Source organism: Vespa mandarinia, chromosome 11 (assembly GCF_050613455.1).
Source record: "Vespa mandarinia isolate Hongniang chromosome 11, ASM5061345v1, whole genome shotgun sequence".
Taxonomy (NCBI): domain Eukaryota; kingdom Metazoa; phylum Arthropoda; class Insecta; order Hymenoptera; family Vespidae; genus Vespa; species Vespa mandarinia.
The window spans coordinates 7,576,808-7,600,054 of NC_140820.1; the positions used below are offsets into that span (position 1 = coordinate 7,576,808).

The window sequence follows — 23,247 nt, forward strand, 5'->3', positions numbered from 1 at the left end:
TAATTAGTAGACACATAAAATAGAGAGAGAGAAAGAAAGAAAGAGAATATTGGATATTTAATTGAGAATATTTAATACAATAAAATTAATATTATCTACAATAACTAAATTTATAATTAGAACATACTAACAGTTCAATTTTATATATATATTAATAAAAACTTATTTTATTTATTAAATATAGTATCTATTTTATTTCGGAAATAAAGGACTTTATTTTATTTAATTTAAAGCTTATGAATTTTCGAATGATGATATAATATCACAATAAATAATAAATAGTTTTTGTTAAGTAAGTACTTCAATTGTGATTAAATAGAAGAATCTTATAAATACCATATTGATAAACAATGGACGAAATGGTTACGAAATTTTGACAACGATTGATACGATTTTACTTAACTATCGTCTGTATATTACATTTGTTTCATCATTACGGAAAGGTACGTTTCAAGTAATTCGAATTAGGCGGTTAATTTCGAATTTGGCATTGATATAAATAATTCAAAATAAATAATTCAAAATAAATAATTCAAAATATTTTTCACTGATGACAGATTGCGGAAGATAAGAGTATCTATTATTCGATTAATGAACAGTTTAACTCGTATGGCAGATCAAACTCTTCCGCAAAAGACAAAAATGGCAACATATCCGTCAACAAATTTCACCACAACCATCATTATCGTAAAGAGGAGAGAGAACTGGTAAAGACTTAAGAAGAAAGGAAAAATCAGAATCAATGACATTTTATTGTTAATTAAACAACTTTCATCTTCTAAGTCCTTACAAGATACCCAGTAATTATAAAAACCCTTGTTGCTAAAGGAGATAACTTGTTCTATTTAAAAGTCAATGTTGTATAGTTAACACGCTATTTTTGTCAAATTCTTATCAAATCGTTATAAAACCAAGCTCTCTATTTATTTTTACACGTTTTTTTTACGCGAAAAAGTCTAAATATTAGAGAACGATTTTATATCCGTATTATATAGTGAAAAATAAATTTTATTTTTCGTAAATACGTAGACTTTTCGTAAATACGTAGACTTTTTGGTCTCCTAGATTCCTCATTCCTGGTTGCATCGCGTGGATACTATAACCTAAAATGAGAAATTCAGTTAAAGACAAATTCTAATCCAAGCGTCTTGATTGAGCATCTCAAACAACGAAATTGCGAAAGTTCTAGAGATTTCAGATAGACCTAAGACTCGACTAGAATGTTAGAAATTAGGGCATTCAAACAAAAAGTATCTTTTTCTACTTCATTACTTCATTAGATAGCGAAATACATTGGACGGAAAATCCACTTGAAGAAAGTCAATCATCAACTCTGTATCCTGTGTCTAGGATAACGACCTTTATCCTCCCATTCCAGACCAAATATTACTTGAACAATTTGGACGTAAAAAGTAACTTGGTAGCATTGGACAAAATGGTGTAGACTTTAATAACAAATGAGAATGTTTTTAATAATTAATAAAGAAACGTTTAATTCTAAAAAGAAAAAGAAAAATATAGGTACCTGATAATAATTAATCATTTGGTTTCTAGACATTAATTTCATTCAACAAATTAATGTTTTATGGACTTTTCTATAAATCAATTAAAAGCAATTATAATTTAATAACAAATGGCAAGTGGTTAGAAGTTTTATATTAATTTATTACATAAATTAATTTACTATAATATAAAGATTATTCAAAAAGATTGTCAGGGAATACAAAACAACATATTCTTATAAAAATTTCGTTTTAAAAACAAATAGAATTTCTCATTAAAATTTGAAAAGTATACATTCCATGCTGCCACTTCATTTAATAAAATTTTAAGATAAGTATCATATTTTAAAGCCGTTTAAATACCTATATTAAAATTCATAATCAATATATATTTTGAAAATATTTCTTAAAATGAAATATTTAGCATAATAAAGATTTTTAATTATTAACAAAGCATAAGTAATGTATTAATTATCTTAGAAATTTCATGACCGAGTCATAACAACTCCCGTTTTATTTTCATTTCATTGTGATCCAGGCAAGATATTATTTAGCAAACGTTAGAATGAGATCCATCGATCATCGATAGTCGAAAAGAAAAAAAAAGAAAAGGAAAAAAAAAAGAGACGAGATCGTTGAATGGGCGTTTTGCTGCGTGTACTTCGACCAGCATGGCGCATTAAAATATTCAAAATGTTGTGCTCGCACGTTCCCGTCTCGATAGAAAAAGAAGAAGAGAGTTGGTACGCGAGGGCGGTGTTGAACGAATAGAAATCATGCAAAGAATGACGGAGCATCGCTTGCTACCCTGCCTCCTCTTCTTCTTTTTCGATTTTCTCTCTCCGTCTCTTCTTATCTCTTCCTCTTCCTTCAACGGCCTCTCATGCGTAGTAACGTCCGGACACGAAGCGTGGGGTGTCGGAGAGACCTCATGCTGCACAGCCCCCGATGTGCTCGTTGCATATTAACGTACTACGAAGGATGGTGTACCAGTCTTCGTGCATCATCGGTGCATCAGCATAATGCAAGTCATTGGACTTCAACAACCCCTCACCTTCTTTACCCTTTAAGCTTTGATTTTATACGTGACGGTCGACTCGTAATTTAAAAAAAAAAATAAAATAAAGGAATTACAATAAATCCATCGATTTCATTTTGAGATCTTCTTAGTCGATACAATTTCTCGATGGAATGGACTTCGTAAGAATTCAATGCGGACATTGAAATCTCTTACAACTTGCGTAGGACTTTTGGAGACATCAATGCCCACAGGCGACTGTTTTACTCGACCGATAACAAAAAGACATTCTTGTTATCGTTAATAAATTTTTTAATTTTTTAATTGATGCAATAATTTTATTGTATAGAAATAATCATTATCCAATCTAATACATTATATCTAACATCGCTTAACTATGCTTTCAGCAGACATCGGACCTGGATACGTTTCTCTGCAGACAAGATCTCGATCGTTTGCAAAAGTTAGACGAAGATGAAGGGGATAAGGATACGAGAGAGTCTTCAGTACACATGGAGGACTTTTTTGAAGTCGGTGGTCCAGTTTGCAGACCACAGGCTAGTTTCGTATCTTCGAGGAATCAACCAGGTGGAAACGACGACGACGTTTTTCTCAGGCCTCCTCTTTGGGAGGATATCACGTCGAGCATTCAAAAGCTTGACCCGGAGAACGCGGACATGTTGGGCTCTCAATCTCACATTAAAATGGAATCCGACGACGTGACCTCTCCAGTTCTTTCACCAGTCGAAATAAAAACGGAACCATTGTCAGCGCCACCGACTTTACATTTGCTCGAAGGACCAGCGTCGAATCAGGTACAGAGCTTTTCAAATTCGGGACAGTCAAATGTGTCAACGGGTGCGCAACAACAGCTCGTTCATCATCGAACGACGACAACGACAACAACAGCGCCTTTTAAAGCTTTCCCACCGGGTAATCCTGGAAATGGAAGTAATGTTTCCGGTAATGCAGGAAACGCCAATACCAACTCTGTTGCGAACAACAGTAACGTTAATAACAACAATGGGAATAATAATAACAGTAACAATAATAACGGTAACAGCAACGACACCTCAACGAATCATCACGGATCATCTCAGACGCTTCAGCAAGCTGGTAACGCAACGACCTCACCGCTTTACGGCTCGATGACCAGGTTGATGTACATCTCACCGTTAACACCTCCCATCTCGGATCCTGGCTCGCCCATCGGTGGTGGCCCACCGCGACGGACACCGCCTCCGCCCTATCCGCAACCCTCTATTCTAAATCCGCCCCATCGGATTCAACCGCCACCCATTACAACCAAGTTTAACAGACGGAACAATCCTGAGCTCGAAAAGCGACGTGTTCACCACTGTGATTTCATAGGTTAGTCTCACGTTTCTTTTTTTTTCTACTGTTTTCCTTCTCTATTTTCCAACATTTTTGATAGTGAAACTTTTTAAAGTTTCAAATAAAAGCTCTTCAAAATTTTTGTTCAATTCTAAAAGTGCATAGAGATTTTAGAGGTCAAAAATCAAAAAAGCACTGATCTAAACATTAAAAGATACTTCTCGATACATATTCACATTATTCAAGTGTAATTTAAAGAAACAAAACTGATGAAATTGACCGAATATCCTGAACAAACCGAAATATACGATCATCATCCTAAATCTATCGGTTATCTCTGGTTGTCTTCGTTCTTTGTCTCAGGGTCTCACCTTTCAAAAATTTACAACGTTGCGTTACCTCGCAGATAGGCAAATCCTGGTAAACAGAAGATATTAGTGTTAGGACAACGAAGTGAGCCTTTGCTTGTTATACAATACTTACGAACTATACTTACTCGCTTTCGAGGAATCTCGTTCATGTAAAACACGTTTATTATCATGTGACACAAAAATCCTAAAAACTCGTTTTGCAGGCTTAATCGAAAACGTTTTTAAGATTTATTACCACTATTATATATTAATTATACTAGTAAAAAAGTCTGGTATAATTTTCTCATATTTACCAGAACTGAAAATCTCGAGAAATTGACTTCGTAATTCTCTGTCTCTCTCTTTCTTTTTTTCAACTCGAATAAAGAGAGGACAAGTGATTGGTCAAAAGAACGAAACAATGGCGGCATTTTTAAAACGCTCGCTCTTCCTTGTTTGCAGGTTGTACGAAAGTATACACGAAGAGTTCGCACCTGAAGGCCCATCAGAGAATACATACGGGTAAGTTTGTGAATATGTATATGCGTGTGTATGCGTATTTGCGTGTGTGTTTACAGAAGAAACGTACCAACTCGAATCGCGATAATTAGCGAAATGATTGCGTCAAGGCGCGGCTAAGGGCAGCACGAGTAGTATGTACCGTTCAACAATTAGGTATGTAGCTCATCCTCGAAGCAGGACGGAGAATTTAAAAGTGCCAAGTCGGTCCCGACTCTCTTCTTAGCGTGGGCAGGGCGCGGTCTCTTTCTTTCTCTCTTCCACGCACACACATATAAATGGAGATCCTCTCTTTCTCTCTCTCTCTCACTCTCTCTATCTCTATTTCTATCTCTATCTCTATCTATCTCTAATACCTTCTTCGTCTTTTACTGGCTCTTGGTGTCACAAACATCTCTATCATATGTAAACGTATAAGGAACATGGTATGCGAGTACTAAAGTGTAACTAGCGACCCACATCCTGTCCGTGTCCAAACACAACGCATGAATACTCCTTTGCTTAGATATATATATATATATATATATATATATATATATATATATATATGTATATATATATATATATGTGAAAAAAAGAAAGAGAGAAAGATGAATTAATCAAGATGAGTCGTTAAAAAGAAAGTTCAAGTATCAAAATAAGACTAATTAAAATGTAAAGAATTGACTTAAAGCAGGAAAAAGAAAAAGTTGATAAAAGTAATGTTTGCATTTTAAAATTGACGATCAAACTTTCTCTGTCTTTTTTCTCTTTCCCTCTCTCTCTCTCACTCTTTTTCTTTTTCTCTCTCTCTCACTCTTTTTCTCTTTCTCTCTCTCTCACTCTTTTTCTCTTTCTCTCTCTCTCACTCTTTTTCTCTTTCTCTCTCTCTCACTCTTTTTCTCTTTCTCTCTCTCTCACTCTTTTTCTCTTTCTCTCTCTCTCACTCTTTTTCTCTTTCTCTCTCTCTCTCTCTCTCCTTCTTTCTTTCTTTCTTTCTTTCTTTGTCTTTGACTCCTCTCTCTTCGATACATAGATTAACACACACGTGGTGAACGAACACTGAAGAACAAGATGCGATTCCTACACACGTGGCCATTCGGCGTCAGCTTCTTGCGGAATGCAGCAAGCCAGAGGCATCTTAAGTGCGATGTACCACTTTCGAATTGATACCTCGAGGTTTTGCGGTAAACCGTCATCGTTTCGTACGCATAACTCGTACAAGAAAAGCAGACAACAGAAAAATAGAATAACGAGAGTTGCATGTTTGAAATTTGGACTGAACCACAATTTAGCTGAGATTTTGGAAGATAATTTTGATCAGTTCAGAATCAATATTTCCCTTTCCCTTATTTTTGTTTTTAATCTAAGTTTAAAAAATCTTGTATATCAATGTTTATACTACCATCTTTACACAAAACAACAAATTTAATGAAACCATGTCTTCCTACAAATTCATTAATTTGAATTATTCTTCTCCTTAAATAGAATATTATAATTATTTGTTTTTTACCCAATGAATAATTGATCTTCGATTTTATTTAATTAAACAACAAAAAATTTACATCTCTATCTTAAACGGTTTCAGAGAAAACAACATGTAACACTTTGTTTGTCTCATCCTCTATACACCTACATATATATACATAGTGTCTCACTAGTTCTATTACAAAGCGATATTTCTGTTACTATTAATGATAGAAAGAAATGACAAAGAAACGAATTATTTGGTTTCAAAGGAGCACACATTATCGAGTAAATCAATTTTTTTTAGTTTACTTTTTTTCACAATTTCAGCCAATGAAATTTTAAAAAACGGGATTACATATTTCCATCATCGCAACATGATATCATCATGAAAATATTCATCTTCATGAAGATGAATCAAATGATCTATAATACTATGATCTTCATATGACCTTGAATAAAAAAACTTTATAAAAGTTTACTTGTTAGAAAACATTTCCGCGCCTCAACGATATCGAATATGGTTTTATCGTGACGAATGTCTAGCTCACAATGCATCAATAATCCGTCAAGTATAAGACTAAATTGTCCGCTATACTGGATTGATCGAGAAATAAATATTTGATGGATTGAATGTTTACCAGATGTTACAGGTTTAGATTTTTTTCTCTAGAATGCGATTAAATCAATAGTTCATAAAAGACAACATTCCTACTACATCGGAAACCATGAAAGAATTGCTAGCATCGGTTAAAAAGATATAATTAGAGCCAGTTCATTAATCGTTTAAAGAAATGTATTGAAATTTCAATCCATCAATTGATGGATATCATTTTGAGCACTTGTTAAAATAAATTTTCCTTCATTAATCTTTCTATCGTAATTATTTCATTATTTGCATGAATTCTTTAATTTTCGTGATTTTTTTTTATTCAAGGTCACATAAAGATCATAGTATTATAAGTCATTGAATTCATTATCATCTTGTTTAGCATATTTCGGCAACCAAAATATGTAATTCCATTTAAAAAAACTTCAATGACCTTTAAATCTCGAAAAAAATGACTTTAACCCATTTGCATCATGTGTCTACTTAATGTGCCATATTCAAAAATCAGCAATGTTCAATTGATGGTCGGTCCGTATTACCGCACGTAGTCGGTCATAAGTGTAGTACATGACAACAAAATTATACTTTTTAAAACAGTTGATATATCGCAAACAACGAATTTTATATTTTATATTTTATCAGACATGATCTGTGACATCTGAAGAATATTCGATAACTGGTAATGAAAAGCAATCGCGGGCTCGCGGATATATTCACGCTCGGTGATATAAGACAATCGCAGCTCATGGATATATTCACGCTTAGATGCAAATGGACTAAGAAAAAATTGATTTATATCATAACGTGAACCCCTTTAAACCAAACAATTCGTTCCTTCGGCATTTTGTTGTATCATTGAAAATAATGAAGATATTGATTAGTAACAGTATTATTAAGACACCCTGTGTGTATATGTAGTATATATATAATATATATATATATAATATATATACTACATATATAATATATATATATATGTATATGTATATATAATATATATAATATATACATATATATGTATATATATGTAAAAAGGAAAAACCATACTCACAACATAAATACGTACATACATATATATATATGTATATACTCCTTAACCAGTTTGAGAATCTCACTTCTCAATTATGGAACGCAGTGGCGTAGTTAGCGGTTTGAGAGCCTCAGGCACGTGGCGCGTTCTTCTTGAATGAACGGCCGAGATCCTCTACGTGCCTTTTCACGAAAGAACCGTGCATTCACCGCCCCAGTCTCCCTATCTCTCTCTCTCTCTCTCTTTCTCTCTCTCTCTCTCTCTCTTTCTTTCTTTCTTTCTTCCTTCCTCTCTCTCCTACTCAACTACAACGCGCGCGCGCACGTGTACATAACATGCTACGTGTATAAAGACGGAATTTTATACACGGCACACGTACGAAATAATACATTATTTCTTCTTTCTTTCTCTATTGTCACTTGACTTTTCTATTTTTTATGAATGACTACACCGCTATTCTCTTTTTTATTGTTGCTTTTTTTCTTATAATAAATAAATGATGTTCTACATCTAATTCCTCTTTTCTATTATTTATCTACTATTTCATTTTTTATGAAACACTGTACTTTCTTCTTTCTTCTTCTTTTTTTCTCATAATTGCCTTTTACTTATAAAATATAAATTTTTTTACAATCTCTCTCTCTCTCTCTCTCTCTCTCTCTCTCTTTCTCTCTCTCTCTTTTTGTTTTATTTGTACGTATATGAGAGTAGCAATATGTGTTTCAAAGTACTCTTTGAACGTGTACATACACTCATAAATAGAAATATACGTATGCGTGGTGGTATATGTCGAGAAAGATGATAGTCACGTACGTGTGAGTACGCGAGGCGAGCAACATTCCTGTTTCATCTACACTTCCAACTTTAGCGTACATCTCTTCCCCCATCTCCATTCTCTCACTCTTTCTATCTCTTTTTCTCTATCGACCTGCTGGCGAACTCTGTTTACAAGCGTACTGTAAAAAATCGAAGAGACACTATTTATAGTGAAGAAGAGACTTTGCACGGCGCCTAGTTCTGAATTCTTCTTTTTCTTCTTCTTCGCTTTTCTCCTTTATGTTATATGATACATTTCGCTCTCTTAACTCACTACAATCTATTTTTTTCTGTCTAAATAAATATATATATAATATATATAATATATATATAAATATATATAATGTATATAAGTATATATATAATATATATATATATTATATATATACAAATATATAAAGTGGAATAAGTAAACATTAAGCCTTTAAATATGAATTATGAAAATTTACAAATTTGTGAAACATTCTATATAAAATTACAAAATTCAGAGCTCTGAAATAACTGTTATCTTCATCGAATAACTATATAAAATATAAAATAATAAATTATGATCCTTAACTTCCTCAGGAAATTTCTTTTAATATAGTATTTTCTTCATCTACTATACAATTATCAATATTAGGTATCACTATCAATAATAATTATACGACGTCGAAAGAATAATATTGATTACCCTTCGTTCGAATCAGAGTCTAAAAAAAATTCATCTGATTTATAGTTACTAATATCCTTTATTTTAGTATCTTTCAATTTTTTGTTCTGCGTTTCAATTTCGTATTTCTTTGGCCTTAATAGGTCTGCAATATTATTATTAGAGAAGAACGTTATTCCTTGTCGCGATAAGGAAGTCGCAGTTATATTAGCTTATTATAATGAAAGCTATACGTTATAGAGCAATAAAATTATTATATAAACGTAATGAAAAAAAGAGAGTTATTTGTACGAAATTTCATAATTATTATACAGTCCTTTTTTTACTTATTGCACAAAGTAATTGCTATTTATCTTTACGAAAATATTTTAGACAATAAACACTCCGATTTGAAAAATATAAACTACATAGATAGGTTTATCTATATATTAGATTGGTATAAAAGTTCGTTCCATTTTTCATCCAAAAATTAAAGAAAAATTTTATTTACTAAAAATAATAAATTCCAACTTTTGCATCAATCCAATATAAAATATAACAATAATATGAACCATACTTATTCATGGGGGAAAAAAAAAGTACAATAAAACTTAAAATACAAATATCTTCGAAATTATATGATATTGAAAAAGGTAATCAAATTTATAAAAAAAATAATAAATAATAATAACGTCTCAATCATCTTTCGACTTTCTTATTTGTTTTATTTTTTTTTTCTATTTTATTTTCTATCGATCGCTTCGGAAAGTAAATTCGAATCGAATCGATGGTAGTATATAGTGGCCCGGGTGAAAGTGATCCAAAATTATCGAGGACGGCCCGAGGCAAATTAAGCATCATCGCATGCTTCGAACAAACGCTCGAACCTTCTTTCTTTTCTTCCTTCTTTCCTTCCTTCTTTTCTTCCTCCCTTTCGATCGTTGCTCGCGGCTTTGCGGGCGATATCGAATTAACGAGGAGAAACTATGCGAGATAAAATGGCCCGTCCAACCGCGATAAATTCCACAGACAATACTTGTTACGTGTATCGATTTCTGTTCTTTTTGCGATAATCGAATCGTATCGTATCTCAAAGACATCCGATCGCCGATTCAAAAAATGATAAATCATTTTTTTCCATTATATTATCTTGTTATAATAATAATAAATAAATTTTAACCTTATAATTCATATACTGTGAGTTATAAAATTTTATATTGAATATAATGTTTATTATATATATACATATATATATATATATATATATATATATATATATATATATATAGCTACGTATTAAATTGGTGAAAAAATAATGGAAATTTTTATTATTTTAAATTTGGCGCCAGTTTTTCTAGGTATCTTTTATCTTTACCGTCATGCAATAGTCCATTATAAAGAATGAAATCAGCACTGCGGATTTTTGCTTATATTATTTTTATTGTTTAGTATTGTCGAATGTAAGCCCTTAAATTAATCAAAAAAAGAAAATTCGTGCTTTTTTATTATATCAGTTTAAATGGGGATGTAAAGCAGAAAAACTATTGGAAATATCACTCATAATTTTGACTAAAAAACAATTAATGAATATACAATTCAACATTGGTTCTAAAAATTTCATGATGGAAACGAAAGCCTCAAAGATAAGGAGAGTCTTTTAGTTATTGACAATAATGATTTAAGTGCCATTATTGAAACAGTCCTTACATAAAACAACTCGAGAAATTGCAGAACTCAATGTCGATTATTCAACGATATACAAACTATATACATCTTTAAATTTCACTATTGTAAACCTCAATTATTTTTGCATTAACCTAATATTACCTACATATTGTAGTTTTTGTATATATAATATAATATATTATTTACATAATTACAATAAACATTATATAAAATACATCATATAAATTATATATAGTGCAAACATTACATAATAATACCTATAATAAATCTTATAATAAATAAACATTATAAAACTAAATATAATGTTTATTTTGCGTTATTATAATGTTACATAAAATATGTTTATTATATTATTTTGAGATCAATTAATTATTAATTTATTCCTTCGTTTAAACAAATATAAAGAATTCAAAATCATAAAAAGCAATGTTCAAAGAGATTCACTCGATCGAGTTTCTCAATATAATCCGATCGGTAGAGGAGCTCCTAAGATTTCAATCGTAGCTCGGATGATTTAACACCTTTTTCTCGGTAACGGCAATCTGTCAGTTATTCTCCCCTCCTCCCCTTCTCATTCTCTCTCTCTTACTTTCTCTCTCTCTTTCTCTCTCCCCGCATAGCTACAGGATTCATTCACGACACGAGCCTCGTAGTTTTTTGCCACGCTAAGGTATCAAAGAAAACGCCGCAGTCTCGTGCGCGAGCTACTCGTCGATCCTGTCACGTGGTCATCCTCAAAAAAAAAGGAAAAAGAAAGAATAAATGAATAATTCTCTGTTGGATGCTGTCTCCGAACCAAAATCTTGATCTACTTGACCTCTTATTTCTTCTTTTCCTTTCTTCTTTTTTCTTTTCTTGTTTTTTTACTTTTTTCTATTATTTATTGATTTAATAAAAAATATAAAATATATATATATTTTTTTATTATTTCGATTAATTTTGAAAGAAAATGAAATAAAAAAGAAATGAATTTAATCAATTTAATCGATTAAATCAATTATTTTTTATAATATTTTTAATGATAATACTACTACAACTAATAATAATAATAATAATAGAGTAGTGTGTTGAACACATTTACTCGCTATTTCTATTTCTTTCTCCTTCCAATCTCTTCTCACAGTCCGCCGAGTGGAAGAAAATATTCTGACGGATTCTCACGAACGTGTACTACCCGTGAATGGACGTGGCTCGTGGTGGTAACACGCCGACCGTATGGGAGTCTATGCGTGTGCCAACCATGGACCGGTTAGGATCCTTTCTATAGAGAGAGAAAGAGAGACAGAGGGAGAAAGAGAGAAAGAGACCGTTGCACGAGCCGACGAAACGAGTTGGGATGAGTGGGTGTATTTCTTAGCTATCGAGAGAAACAGAGAAAGAGAGAGAAAGAGAGAGATTCTTGTCCTCTTCTTCCTCCCCCTCCCCTGCAACCATAACCTCCTCCTTCATTCTTTCTCTCCGTATGCGCACGTTTATCGAACTTTCGACGTTTCCCGATTGTTCCTCGATCACCTTAAGAAGAAAATAATATTTTTATTTCAATTAGCGAAAGGAATATTATTTATTTAGTTGATAATAAAACAAATTTGTAATAAAAATAATATGCTACGACTATTGAAAAAGTTTTTCCTATTATTTAAGTAATATAAAAAAAAAATACATTTCCATACCAATTATTAATATTTAATTAATAATTTATTAATATTTAATTTATTTTTCCATTTATATTAACAACTTCCCATCTTAATGGAAACTTCTGAATTCCTCATCGATAAAATGATTCATTTTTGAAAGTTGAAAACTCATCCAATAATCAAACAGATGTTTTCGATAGATGTAATAAATATTTCCAAAGAATATTTAAATACCTTCTTAAGAAATTTGAAGGATTACCATTTTATCAAATTAATCATCATTGATAATTACCAAAAAATAGCTGAATTTATTTTTAAGAGCAACAAGAGAGGTGAATTTATAATTTTGTACATAGATTGAACATAGTTTTAAAAGGTCACGACGTATCCTTATAATTTTGTTCCGTAGTCATAATATTGGTAGTATTATTCTTCGTTTTACTTATTTTTAATCGTCGAAGTTACATAATCTAACTTTGACATTAATTAAAAGGAAACGAATTCGATTTAAAAGGTTGTCGATCATTCGTCAATTTGGACTCAAAAACTCACGTGATATAGGAATACTAACGTGGAACTAACTATATACATATACCTTTGTAGTTTAACATCGATGATATTCGTAAATCGGTATCATTAGTTGCTCACGAAGCTTTGCGTGAGAAATTGTTATTTCAAAATGTATCTAACGGGAATATTAGGCTGTATCATGGAGACGCGATTACATCTTGACGAAGAAAATCTTACGAAATTCGATACCGTATAACTAACTAACTTGCATCTGTGTATGTATATACATGCAATATATATATATATATATATATATATATATACACACATACATATATATATGTTTGTATTGTACTATATATAGTACGTATAATACACGTCGCCCTAATCGTCGTGCCCCCGACCGGCTGCCTTGGCGAAGTTAATTGGCAAATGTTAACTGGAATGCGGACGGGTAAGCAAACCGTATCCGCATCGTTGAACTTACCACTCGCCAATACGTGTATATATGTAGTTTACATGCGTGGATTAGAACATATTTACGATACGATAATATATAGATTATTTAAAAAAATATGTATATATATTTTTTGAAATAATCTTTAAAAGTATAGCTATATACGCACATATATATGTAGACATCTATATATTAATAAAATTATCCATTTTTTTAAAGTTTATTTTAAAAATAAATCTTTATTGTTCTTCAATCACTTTTAAATACAACTTTATTTGATAGCAAATATTGTTAAAATAAAAAAAAGTTTGTTTAAAAAGACAATATTGTTCGTAGACTTAATATAAGAAGAGTAGAAGGAGACAAAGGAGAAACTATTCTACGAGAGTTATACATACATGTCACGATTTCTTCGTGTCGATAAAGGGAAAGATAGAAAAGGGATAGGCTTTGTTAATCAGCCAAAGTTAGAGTCGCAGCGGAATGCAGGCATGCGCGTTCGCGGTAGCTTTATCTCTCGTCCTGTTGCATCCTGCAACTACCTCGGATCGGCACTGTACGAGAGTAGGCTTATACAGGTGAGCGTGTTGCAGCATGCGAGTACAGTTAAAGGTCACCGCGGCATCTTGGCCGTATGCGCGCACGCGCGCAATACACACCAAAGAAAGAGAAAGAGAGAGAGAGAACAACTATCTTCTGGCTAAGAGCAAACGCTTTGTTCTCTCTAATAGATGTCCCTTTCTTTAAGCTAACTAATAAAAATGATGGCAATATCAGCAATAGAAATTATTCGCATTTTTTCTGTTTGAAGTATTACAGAAGTAATATCTTCTTCAACGGCATTCTTTTATCTGTAAGCCAATTTGATTAATTTCCAGTCATTTGAAACATTTCATCCTGTATAAATGCATACGTTTAACATACATATATTCTATTATGTTTATCGAAAAGTTTTATACGATTTATGTATAAAAAAAAACTCTTTCATATTCAAAAATAATTTGACGCGTTAAACCAACAGAACTTTCCGATAAATCTAATATATACCATAGATAATGCTATATTTATATGTTTACATTTTTATATATATATATATATATATATATATATATATATATATATATTTAAACCATAATAGTTTTTCTCGTTTAAAAAGTAAGGAAAAAGAAAAAAATTAATCTGACATTCTTCTTTAATTATATTTGCAGGAGAAAAACCGTACCAGTGTCAGTGGCCGGAATGCGAATGGCGATTTGCGAGAAGCGACGAATTAACGCGGCATTATCGGAAGCATACTGGCGCGAAACCGTTCAAATGCGCTGTCTGCGAGCGATCGTTCGCGAGGAGCGACCATCTCGCGTTGCACATGAAGCGACATCTACCGAAGCAGCACACCAAGTGAACTACCTACCATGGTTACGTAGACGAACTCCTCGGCGAAACGAAGAGAATTGAAAAAGAAAAAAAAGAAAATATTTCGAAGGCGCTTCCTCACTCGTTGATAGAGAAAAAAAATTCGAGACGTTACTTTGTAGATTGTAGAAGCAACGAGTGAAAAGAAGAAAGAGCCATCGTCGAATCATTTCGATCTTTTTTCTTGTCCTTAGAATGGATACTTTTCGATCTCTCTTTTCGAAAAATCAAACGATACTTGTCGTTCCGATATTCGAATAAATTCACTACTAGAAAAATAAATTTTATCTATTTCGAAAAAAAAGAAAAAAAAAACAAGAACGAATAATTTATAAACGCTGATACACAAAAATGAATATATGTATACCTGCTTTTTGAAATCAGGTAACTTCTTTTCTCATATTAATAATGAACGAAAATACGCACCGAAAAGAAAATGTTTACTCTATTTCAAAGAGCATCAGATCGTTATCGTTGTTGCATCTGTAAGTCTAGTCTCTTGCGAATCATTCAGAAGAATGATCGAAAAACGTTGTTCTAGGAGACACGAAAGGAAAAGTACTTTCGAGTACTTATATACCTACTCGCTTTGTATCTCAACGAAACGATTTATTCCAAACAATTGCAAGATGATCACGATCTTTACTCTCAATGGATTTTTTTGTCGTTTCGATAGCACCGCTTACGTAGATAAATTAAAGGTAATTCGACATCGACAGAAATTAAAAGGAAAATAAAAGAGAAAAAAACAAAATCGGTCGCCTTGCTTCAAGAAAAATTCAATTTTCGAAAGCTTGGTATTATGAAAATTTCGCGTTTAAGATTTCGAGAATGCACGATCGCTTTGTTTTGTATGTATGTATGTATTACTACTATTACTACTACTACTACTACTACTACTACTACTACTACTACTACTACAACTACTACTACTACTACTACTACTACTACTACTACTACTCTACTACTACTACTACTACTACTACTACTACTACTACTACTACTACTACTACTACTACTACTACTATTACTATTACTATTACTATTACTATTACTACTATTACCACGTTTGCAAGAGAGGCCGGACAAATATTCATTCTCGACACTTAATTAATTTAAAAGATTCTCATTACGTGTATATACATATACACATACACACACGCGTGCGCGCATGCGTGTACATAAATATAACTCTATGTATGTATGCTCTTACCCTCTCTTTCTTTCTCTCTCTATCTCTCTCTTTTTCTCTCTCTCTTTCTTTTTCTCTCTCTCTCTCTTTCTCTCTCTTTCTGTTTCTCTCTCTCTCTCACTCTCTTTCTCTCCTCTCTCTCTCTCTTTCTCTCTCTTTTTGTTTCTCTCTCTCTCACTCTCTCTCTCTCTCTCTCTCATCGTATTTATTACATTGTTATACATAGCATGGCGTGTAAAACGAACGCTTCACCAAAATATGATATCCTTTAACAGATATCGATATATTCCATCGACAATCGCGTAAGATCGGGAACGTAATATTTTGTTCGGCTTTTGCTCGCTGTGGCTGGACCACAAAAAAAATAACAAAAAAAAGAAAAAAGAAAGATTTCCGAATGATTCGAAAAATTTGAATTTACTTGTCTCCAAAGAAGAAGAAGAAAAAGAAGAAAGATGGCGGCTAACGGAACTTGGCGAACATTTTCTTCGACTCTTGGGACGAAGCTATCGAGAGAGTTCAACAACGTGTGGTTTACCTCGATATTTGTTCACCGGCTAAGGAGGTTATGACGAAACGTATGCCTTCGTGATTGTACGCCGATGGTGTGGGTGGTTGCGAGGAAATATTTCGTCACAGCGTTATGTGTTCTCTCTCACAGAAGAGAGAGAGAAGAAAAAAGAGAGAGAAATAGAGAGAGAAAGAAAGAGAGAGAGAGAAAGGGACGATGCAGATATTGCAGTACGTTCCTCTCCGTTCAAGCTTTAGCCGTAGATATCTCGTCTCGGATATCTTACTTTTCGAATCGAAGTGTTTTACGATCGTAAACTAGGTTAGGACAACGTGACCTAAGGTGTAAAGGGTTTCGAGAAGAGAAGCCAAAGCTTCCTTTCGCCGCGATTATTTCCCGACGTAAACAACTATTTCAACGTTATTACGTGTGAATATAATCAACGCGGATTGTGGTCCAGATATTTTCCAAGCGTTTCACGTTCTAATGTACTACGAGTGCTATGTTTGCGAAACGTTATAAAAATAAAGAAAAAAAATTTATATAACATTTTATTTTCACTGTTTTATCTTCACGAATATTAGTAAGAGGAAAAAAAGGAATGGTCAACCAAATTCAAAAACAATTAAGCAATTAGAAAAATGTCGTGAACTTAGAACGAACATCGTGTATGTCCTTGTAACTATTAAAATCGGAAAGGCCCAGGCACGTTGGAAAAACTAAAAGAAAAAAAGTCGTGTATGTCGATGCGAAACGTCTGATATCCCGTGATGCCTCATGTACAAATTCGTTTAAGAGGTTTTAACGATTATTAGAGATTTAAGACGTCTTTTAAGGATGCATCGAGTACGAATAATAAATGGAGAGAACTACCCTATACACACAAATACAACACACACGAATACACACATCCACACACACGTTCCGGAACGTATCGGTATATATAGTTTCGTGATTCGTATCTCTATTAAAATTAAAATTAAATCTACGCACTTGTGTATGTATACGTGTATAAAAAGAAGCAAGAAGACAACAAGAAGAAAACATTGCAAATACTTAATACCCACTGTAGTTAGTGTAATATTATTTGTATAGCGTCGCCTCGTATTACAACGAGGATACTACTCCGTGTACTTTGAACCCTCCGCCAAGCCCTATTCCTCTTCTTTATTAATCTATTTCTATAGAGTTTCTTCTATTTTAGAACGCGATATCGCAAACTTCGTCTAATAGCGAGCAGCGAGAAACGTGCATTTGTGATAAGACGAAAGGGCCTCGAAGAATTCATTCATAAAGAGAACACAAATTTTCACGTTAAAAACAACGAGGTAAAATTTATATCGAATTTCAACATTTTTCGTAATCGATCCTTTGTAATCCTTTTTTTAAATCAAATCCGACAATTTATTTCAAGCATGATAATAAACAAACTGTTCCATGAAATTAATTCTACATTCTAATATCTGTATAATAACTATCAGCTTTCTTTAATACGATACGGTGTCGCTCTCTGGTAAATGTTAAACAAATATTAAAAATTAACTATTCCACGTATGTCTGTTGGTTATTATAAAATTGTTCGAAATTGCATCCTAGAAAATAATTAGAAGAGATAATGAAATAAATCGCACTAAGTCTGATCTATTAGATTTTTCGGCAAATCTTATTGATTTTTTATTCATTTATTCGAAAATATGTCGATCGTTGTTATCGCATCAGTTGCATCGTATGTGTATAATATACAGCGCGTAGTGTTTCGCATTACATATCTCGTATAAACTAATTAAAAAGTAATCAAAAATAATTGAACATATACGCGCTTTATATTACACTATGCGTATTTGCGATGGAACGTTAGAAAAATAAGGAAAAACAATTGAAATTTTCGCAATCTATGTATTTATAATATCTATCTTTTTTTATCGCATTTCTCGTTAACCGCTCGTTATTATAAAGAATCGTTATCGAACAAAACATGGATAACTTAAGCCTATTTTACCTCATCCAATATGGTATCAACTTCTAGACCATCTTTTATTATGTACTTCTCTCATCAGGCAAACGAATTTCACATTCGGACTCGTTCGCCGTACCGATCTATTTTAATTTTAATATACGAGATATACCTCATGTTATGTGAAAAGAAAAAAGAACATAAACGGAAGAAAGAGAGAGAGAGAGAGAAGAGTGGGATCGAACATTCGTGCACATTTCCTATTTGATTTCCTACGGTTTGTCCATAATGTTTATAAGATGCTGTAATTTGTGTGTCGTGTAATTTAAATATATGATGATATATATATTATATATATAATATGTATTTATATGTATACGTAATATACAATTCCTATTCGATCGAATATATTCATATTTTTCTTTCATTTTAGACTGCATTATTTTCAGAAAAATAATAAAAATGACTAGTCTTTATTACAAGATAGGAAACAGGCAAGTTTATTTTAGATATAATTTGCTTCGATGATATTATACATTTAAAAGTACAATAGAAAGTACAATCAAGATGATTTTATTCATTAACAAATTATGCAGTATTAATAATTTGCACATGTCTTTAAATTACTTCACATTTTCATAATTTTGCAGAAATTACAAATTTTTAAATTTTGTTTCGACGACTAAATTCAACGAGTACTTCCATCTAGTAGGAAATTTGAAATTAATATTCAGAATGGTTCGGTTAGTTTACATGTTTTCGATCGATATTGTAACGATCGTCTTTATCAACAGGAGAACATAAACGCCATTACGTTTCTATTACCTTGTTTAACAAAACATTCAAGCATACCTATCAATACACGTGGAAAAGTACATACACGTATTTTTAAAATTTTACATTAATAAATTTTTGCTACGTTTAAATACATTTATCTTTTTAAAATTGATTTAACGAAACAACGTTGTTGCTAAAGATAAAGCTCTTCTTTTAAACATAACCTGAAAGGAAACAATAATTTTTCATATATCGTATGATATTTGGTAACTATATTTTATATTATAAAATCATTTTCTAATTATAATAATCTTAAAAAATATAAAATTGTATATTACATGATATCTCGTTCATTAAATTATAAAACTTTAGCTGATTTTTATTTATATTCTAAAGTAAATAAGTGATAATTTGAACTATTAAATTTATAATGTATTAACCATATTATAATATATTAATAAAATATTTTATTCTTATTTTATTTCATACGTTTACAGTGAAGCCGTCATTATGGATGACACAATTACTGATAAACGCTTTGCACATATTACAAGGGATCCCAAATTTAGACGGATTCCAAAAATTGAGCGTAAAATTAAAATAGATAAAAGATTTCAAAGTATGTTTAAAGATAAAAAATTTGCAATAAAATATACAATTGATAAACGTGGAAAACCTATTAATCAAACTTCTATGGAAAATCTTAGGAAGTATTATGAACTAACTAGTAGTGAAGATGAATCTATACCTGAGACTAATTCCAAAACAAAAAAAGCTAGAAAGAAAAAAATATTGAAGCATAACAATAAAGAAGTAAAAAATGAAATCATTGGTAATGTGATTCAAAAGAAAGAGAATGATTCAGATGAATGTATTTCTGATCAGGATAACTTTCTTCGTATAAAACCAAAGGGAGAAACAAGTATAGATATAAATACTGATAGCTCATTAGATATAATTGATTTAGATTCAGATTTAAAAGAAAATGAGAAACAATTACATGTAAAAAATAAAGATGAAAATATTAAACTAACAGATCAAATAAAAGAGAGATTACAAGATCTTTCTGTTAATTATGCCAGGGGTGAAGGAGTTTTATTAACTGATAGTTCTTCTGATGAAGAAAGTTCTGAGTACAATGGTAATGTATTATACACATGATCTTGCTATTGCAGCTTGATTATAACACAACTTTTGCATAAATAACTAAAAACATATTCACTTAACATTTAGATGAAAGTGAAGATATAGAACATGGTTGGGGTGAATTAGATAAAGATGCAGAAAGGACAGAACAAAGTACTCATCGATTAGCTATATGTAATATGGATTGGGATAGAATACGTGCTATAGATCTAATGGTCCTATTTAATTCATTTTTACCCAGTGGTGGTCTTATCCATTGTATTACGGTAATATTAATTATTTTTAAGCATGCATATTATTGAAGTATTAACACTAGAACTACTACATCGGATTAACATTAACAATTATATTATTAATAAGTATAATAAATAACATAAAAATAACATTGTTCCAATATATTAAGATATACCTTACATGTATCTTAGAATTAATAGAAGAGGAAAACAACGTTTTTTAATGGATAATTAATATAGATCATCTATATAATAGAAAATATTATAATGCTTTGAGAAAACATGCGGCGAAATTCTAAATAGAAATTCTTAGAAAAACGGCTGAAATCAATTTTTTGACTGATCAGTAAATCGAGTGTTAACAATTGTTACAAACTGTCAATATTACAGATTTACCCATCAGAGTTTGGTCTACAACGTATGAAAGAAGAAGAAATAAAAGGACCAGTAGAACTGGTTAATAATAAAACAGAAGAAGTTCATAGTAAAAGTGATGTAAGTTCAATAATTTATAGCACATATAAACATTCCATAAAAATAAAACTCGTTTCTCCTTAACTGTTATAGAATGAAGAGGGCTCAGATTATCATATGGAGAAATTAAGAAGATACCAATTAAATCGATTAAAGTATTATTATGCAGTGTTGGAATGTGATTCTGTAGAAACTGCAAACAAAATTTATACTGAATGTGATGGTATTGAATATGAATCCACAGCAACAAAATTAGATTTAAGATTTATACCAAATGATATGACATTCGATCAAGTATAAAAATTCTTTATCTTTATTTATTATAAACTTTACTTCGTGTATTATAAAAAAATATTTTACTTTAGGAACCTCGAGAAGTATGTACTGATTTACCAGAACTTTCAAAATATCAACCACGTCAATTTACAACTACTGCATTGCAACAAGTGAAGGTAGAATTAACTTGGGATGAAACAAATCTAGAAAGAGAAGAAATAGCAAATAAGCTTAATTCTGGAAAAATTAATGAATTAAATGAAAATGATTTACAAGCCTATTTAGCAAATGCAACTAGTGATGATGATACAGGTATTTGTCATACATGACAGTAATATATAAATTATAAATATCTTTACATCATGATAATATATAATATGTCCGTATTTTAGATAAGGAAAGTGGACAAAATAATGCACATAAAACAGAAAATCAAGATGATCCAAATAAACCTAATGATCCCATTGAAAAATATAAGACCTTGTTGAAACAATTAGACAAAGACGAAGAAGTAAAGAAAAAGAAAGATGTTGAATTAGAATTCACATGGGGCATAGGAACAAAAAATAAAACAGAAAAGTTGGTCAAAGAAAAATTAAATAAGAAAGATCTGACTCCATTCGAAGAATATTTAGTAAAGCGAAAGGCCAAACAAAAAGCAAGGAAGGAAGAATTAAAGAAATTTAAGGAATTACGCGACGATGATATATTGAATTCGGAAGATTCTGACTTTGATTCTTCTAAAGATAATAAACTGAGAAATGACCAATTACGTTATAAAAAACAAAAAATAGCTGAAGAAAATAGCGACGTGGGTTCTTTTATAACAAATGGAGAAACGAAACGTGCAGATGAATTAGAATTACTTTTAATGGATGAAACTGAGAGAGAAAATAAGAAACATTTTAATATGAAAAAAATTGAAGCTAATGCAGATTTATCAAAATCTAAACGTAAAAGATTGAAGAAAAAACAAAATCTACAAGAGATTGAGAAGGATGATTTTGAAGTGAATGTAAAGGACACCAGATTTGCTGCACTTTATACATCGCATTATTTCAATATCGATCCTGCAGATCCTCATTACAGAAAAACTAAAGGCACTGAAGCATTAATTCAAGAAAAATTAAAGAGAAGAACCGAAGATACTCCAGTAAATGTTAGTATTAGATACTACTGTATCTTAAATAAATTTTTTCACATTTATATATAATATTTTTTAATTTTAGGAAACGGAAGATAACGGAAAAAAACTATCCAAAATTAGTAAAAAGTTGGATGTAGAATTACAAGCATTAGTTAAATCTGTAAAAAGAAATACCAAAACTATATCTCAACCAATAAAATGATAACTTCTATGGTAAAATTTTACTTAAAAATAAAAAAAGCATATTAAAAATTATTTCATTCAATTCTTTCAAATAATGAACATATACCTATTACCGTTTAAATTTTACTAAATTTATTGGTATAATGAGAATTTTATCATGAAAAATGTATGATTTTTAATATATTTTATTAAAGTATAAACTTTATAAGCAACTTTCTATTATATATTCCACATGAATATGGATCTATTTTCAAAGACATTATTCAACACAATTATTTACAACGGCATTTAATTCCTTATTTTTTATTATTTTTTTGTACACATTTAATAATTCTTTTTCATTCTTTCCAACATATTAAATAAATATTCTTGTCCTAAAATAATTAGCAAAATTTGA

General features: G+C 31.2%; 2 protein-coding genes across 4 annotated transcripts in view; both read left to right on the plus strand.

Moving 5' to 3' along the window:
- LOC118449084 (uncharacterized) overlaps positions 1 to 17,720 on the plus strand; it is an 87,621-nt gene extending 69,901 nt beyond the window's left edge. The window contains exons 2-4 of one of the 3 annotated variants that reach the window (XM_035883268.2): positions 2,928 to 3,891; positions 4,668 to 4,727; positions 14,753 to 17,720. In XM_035883268.2, coding sequence (XP_035739161.1) covers positions 2,928 to 3,891; positions 4,668 to 4,727; positions 14,753 to 14,946 — 1,218 coding nt within the window. In that variant the 3' untranslated portion in view covers positions 14,947 to 17,720. The remainder of the gene's footprint in view (positions 1 to 2,927; positions 3,892 to 4,667; positions 4,728 to 14,752) is intronic. The other 2 variants (XM_035883269.2, XM_085660158.1) reach the window with 2 other exon arrangements.
- Positions 17,721 to 19,391: 1,671 nt separating this feature from the next.
- LOC118449091 (ESF1 homolog) lies at positions 19,392 to 22,945 on the plus strand. The gene is made up of 8 exons (XM_035883290.2): positions 19,392 to 19,657; positions 19,889 to 20,532; positions 20,625 to 20,803; positions 21,161 to 21,265; positions 21,338 to 21,538; positions 21,610 to 21,832; positions 21,913 to 22,679; positions 22,750 to 22,945. Exons 2-8 carry the CDS (start codon positions 19,902 to 19,904, stop codon positions 22,867 to 22,869), a joined length of 2,226 nt encoding a protein of 741 aa, XP_035739183.2. The 5' UTR covers positions 19,392 to 19,657; positions 19,889 to 19,901; the 3' UTR covers positions 22,870 to 22,945.
- The last annotated feature ends 302 nt before the right edge of the window (positions 22,946 to 23,247 follow it).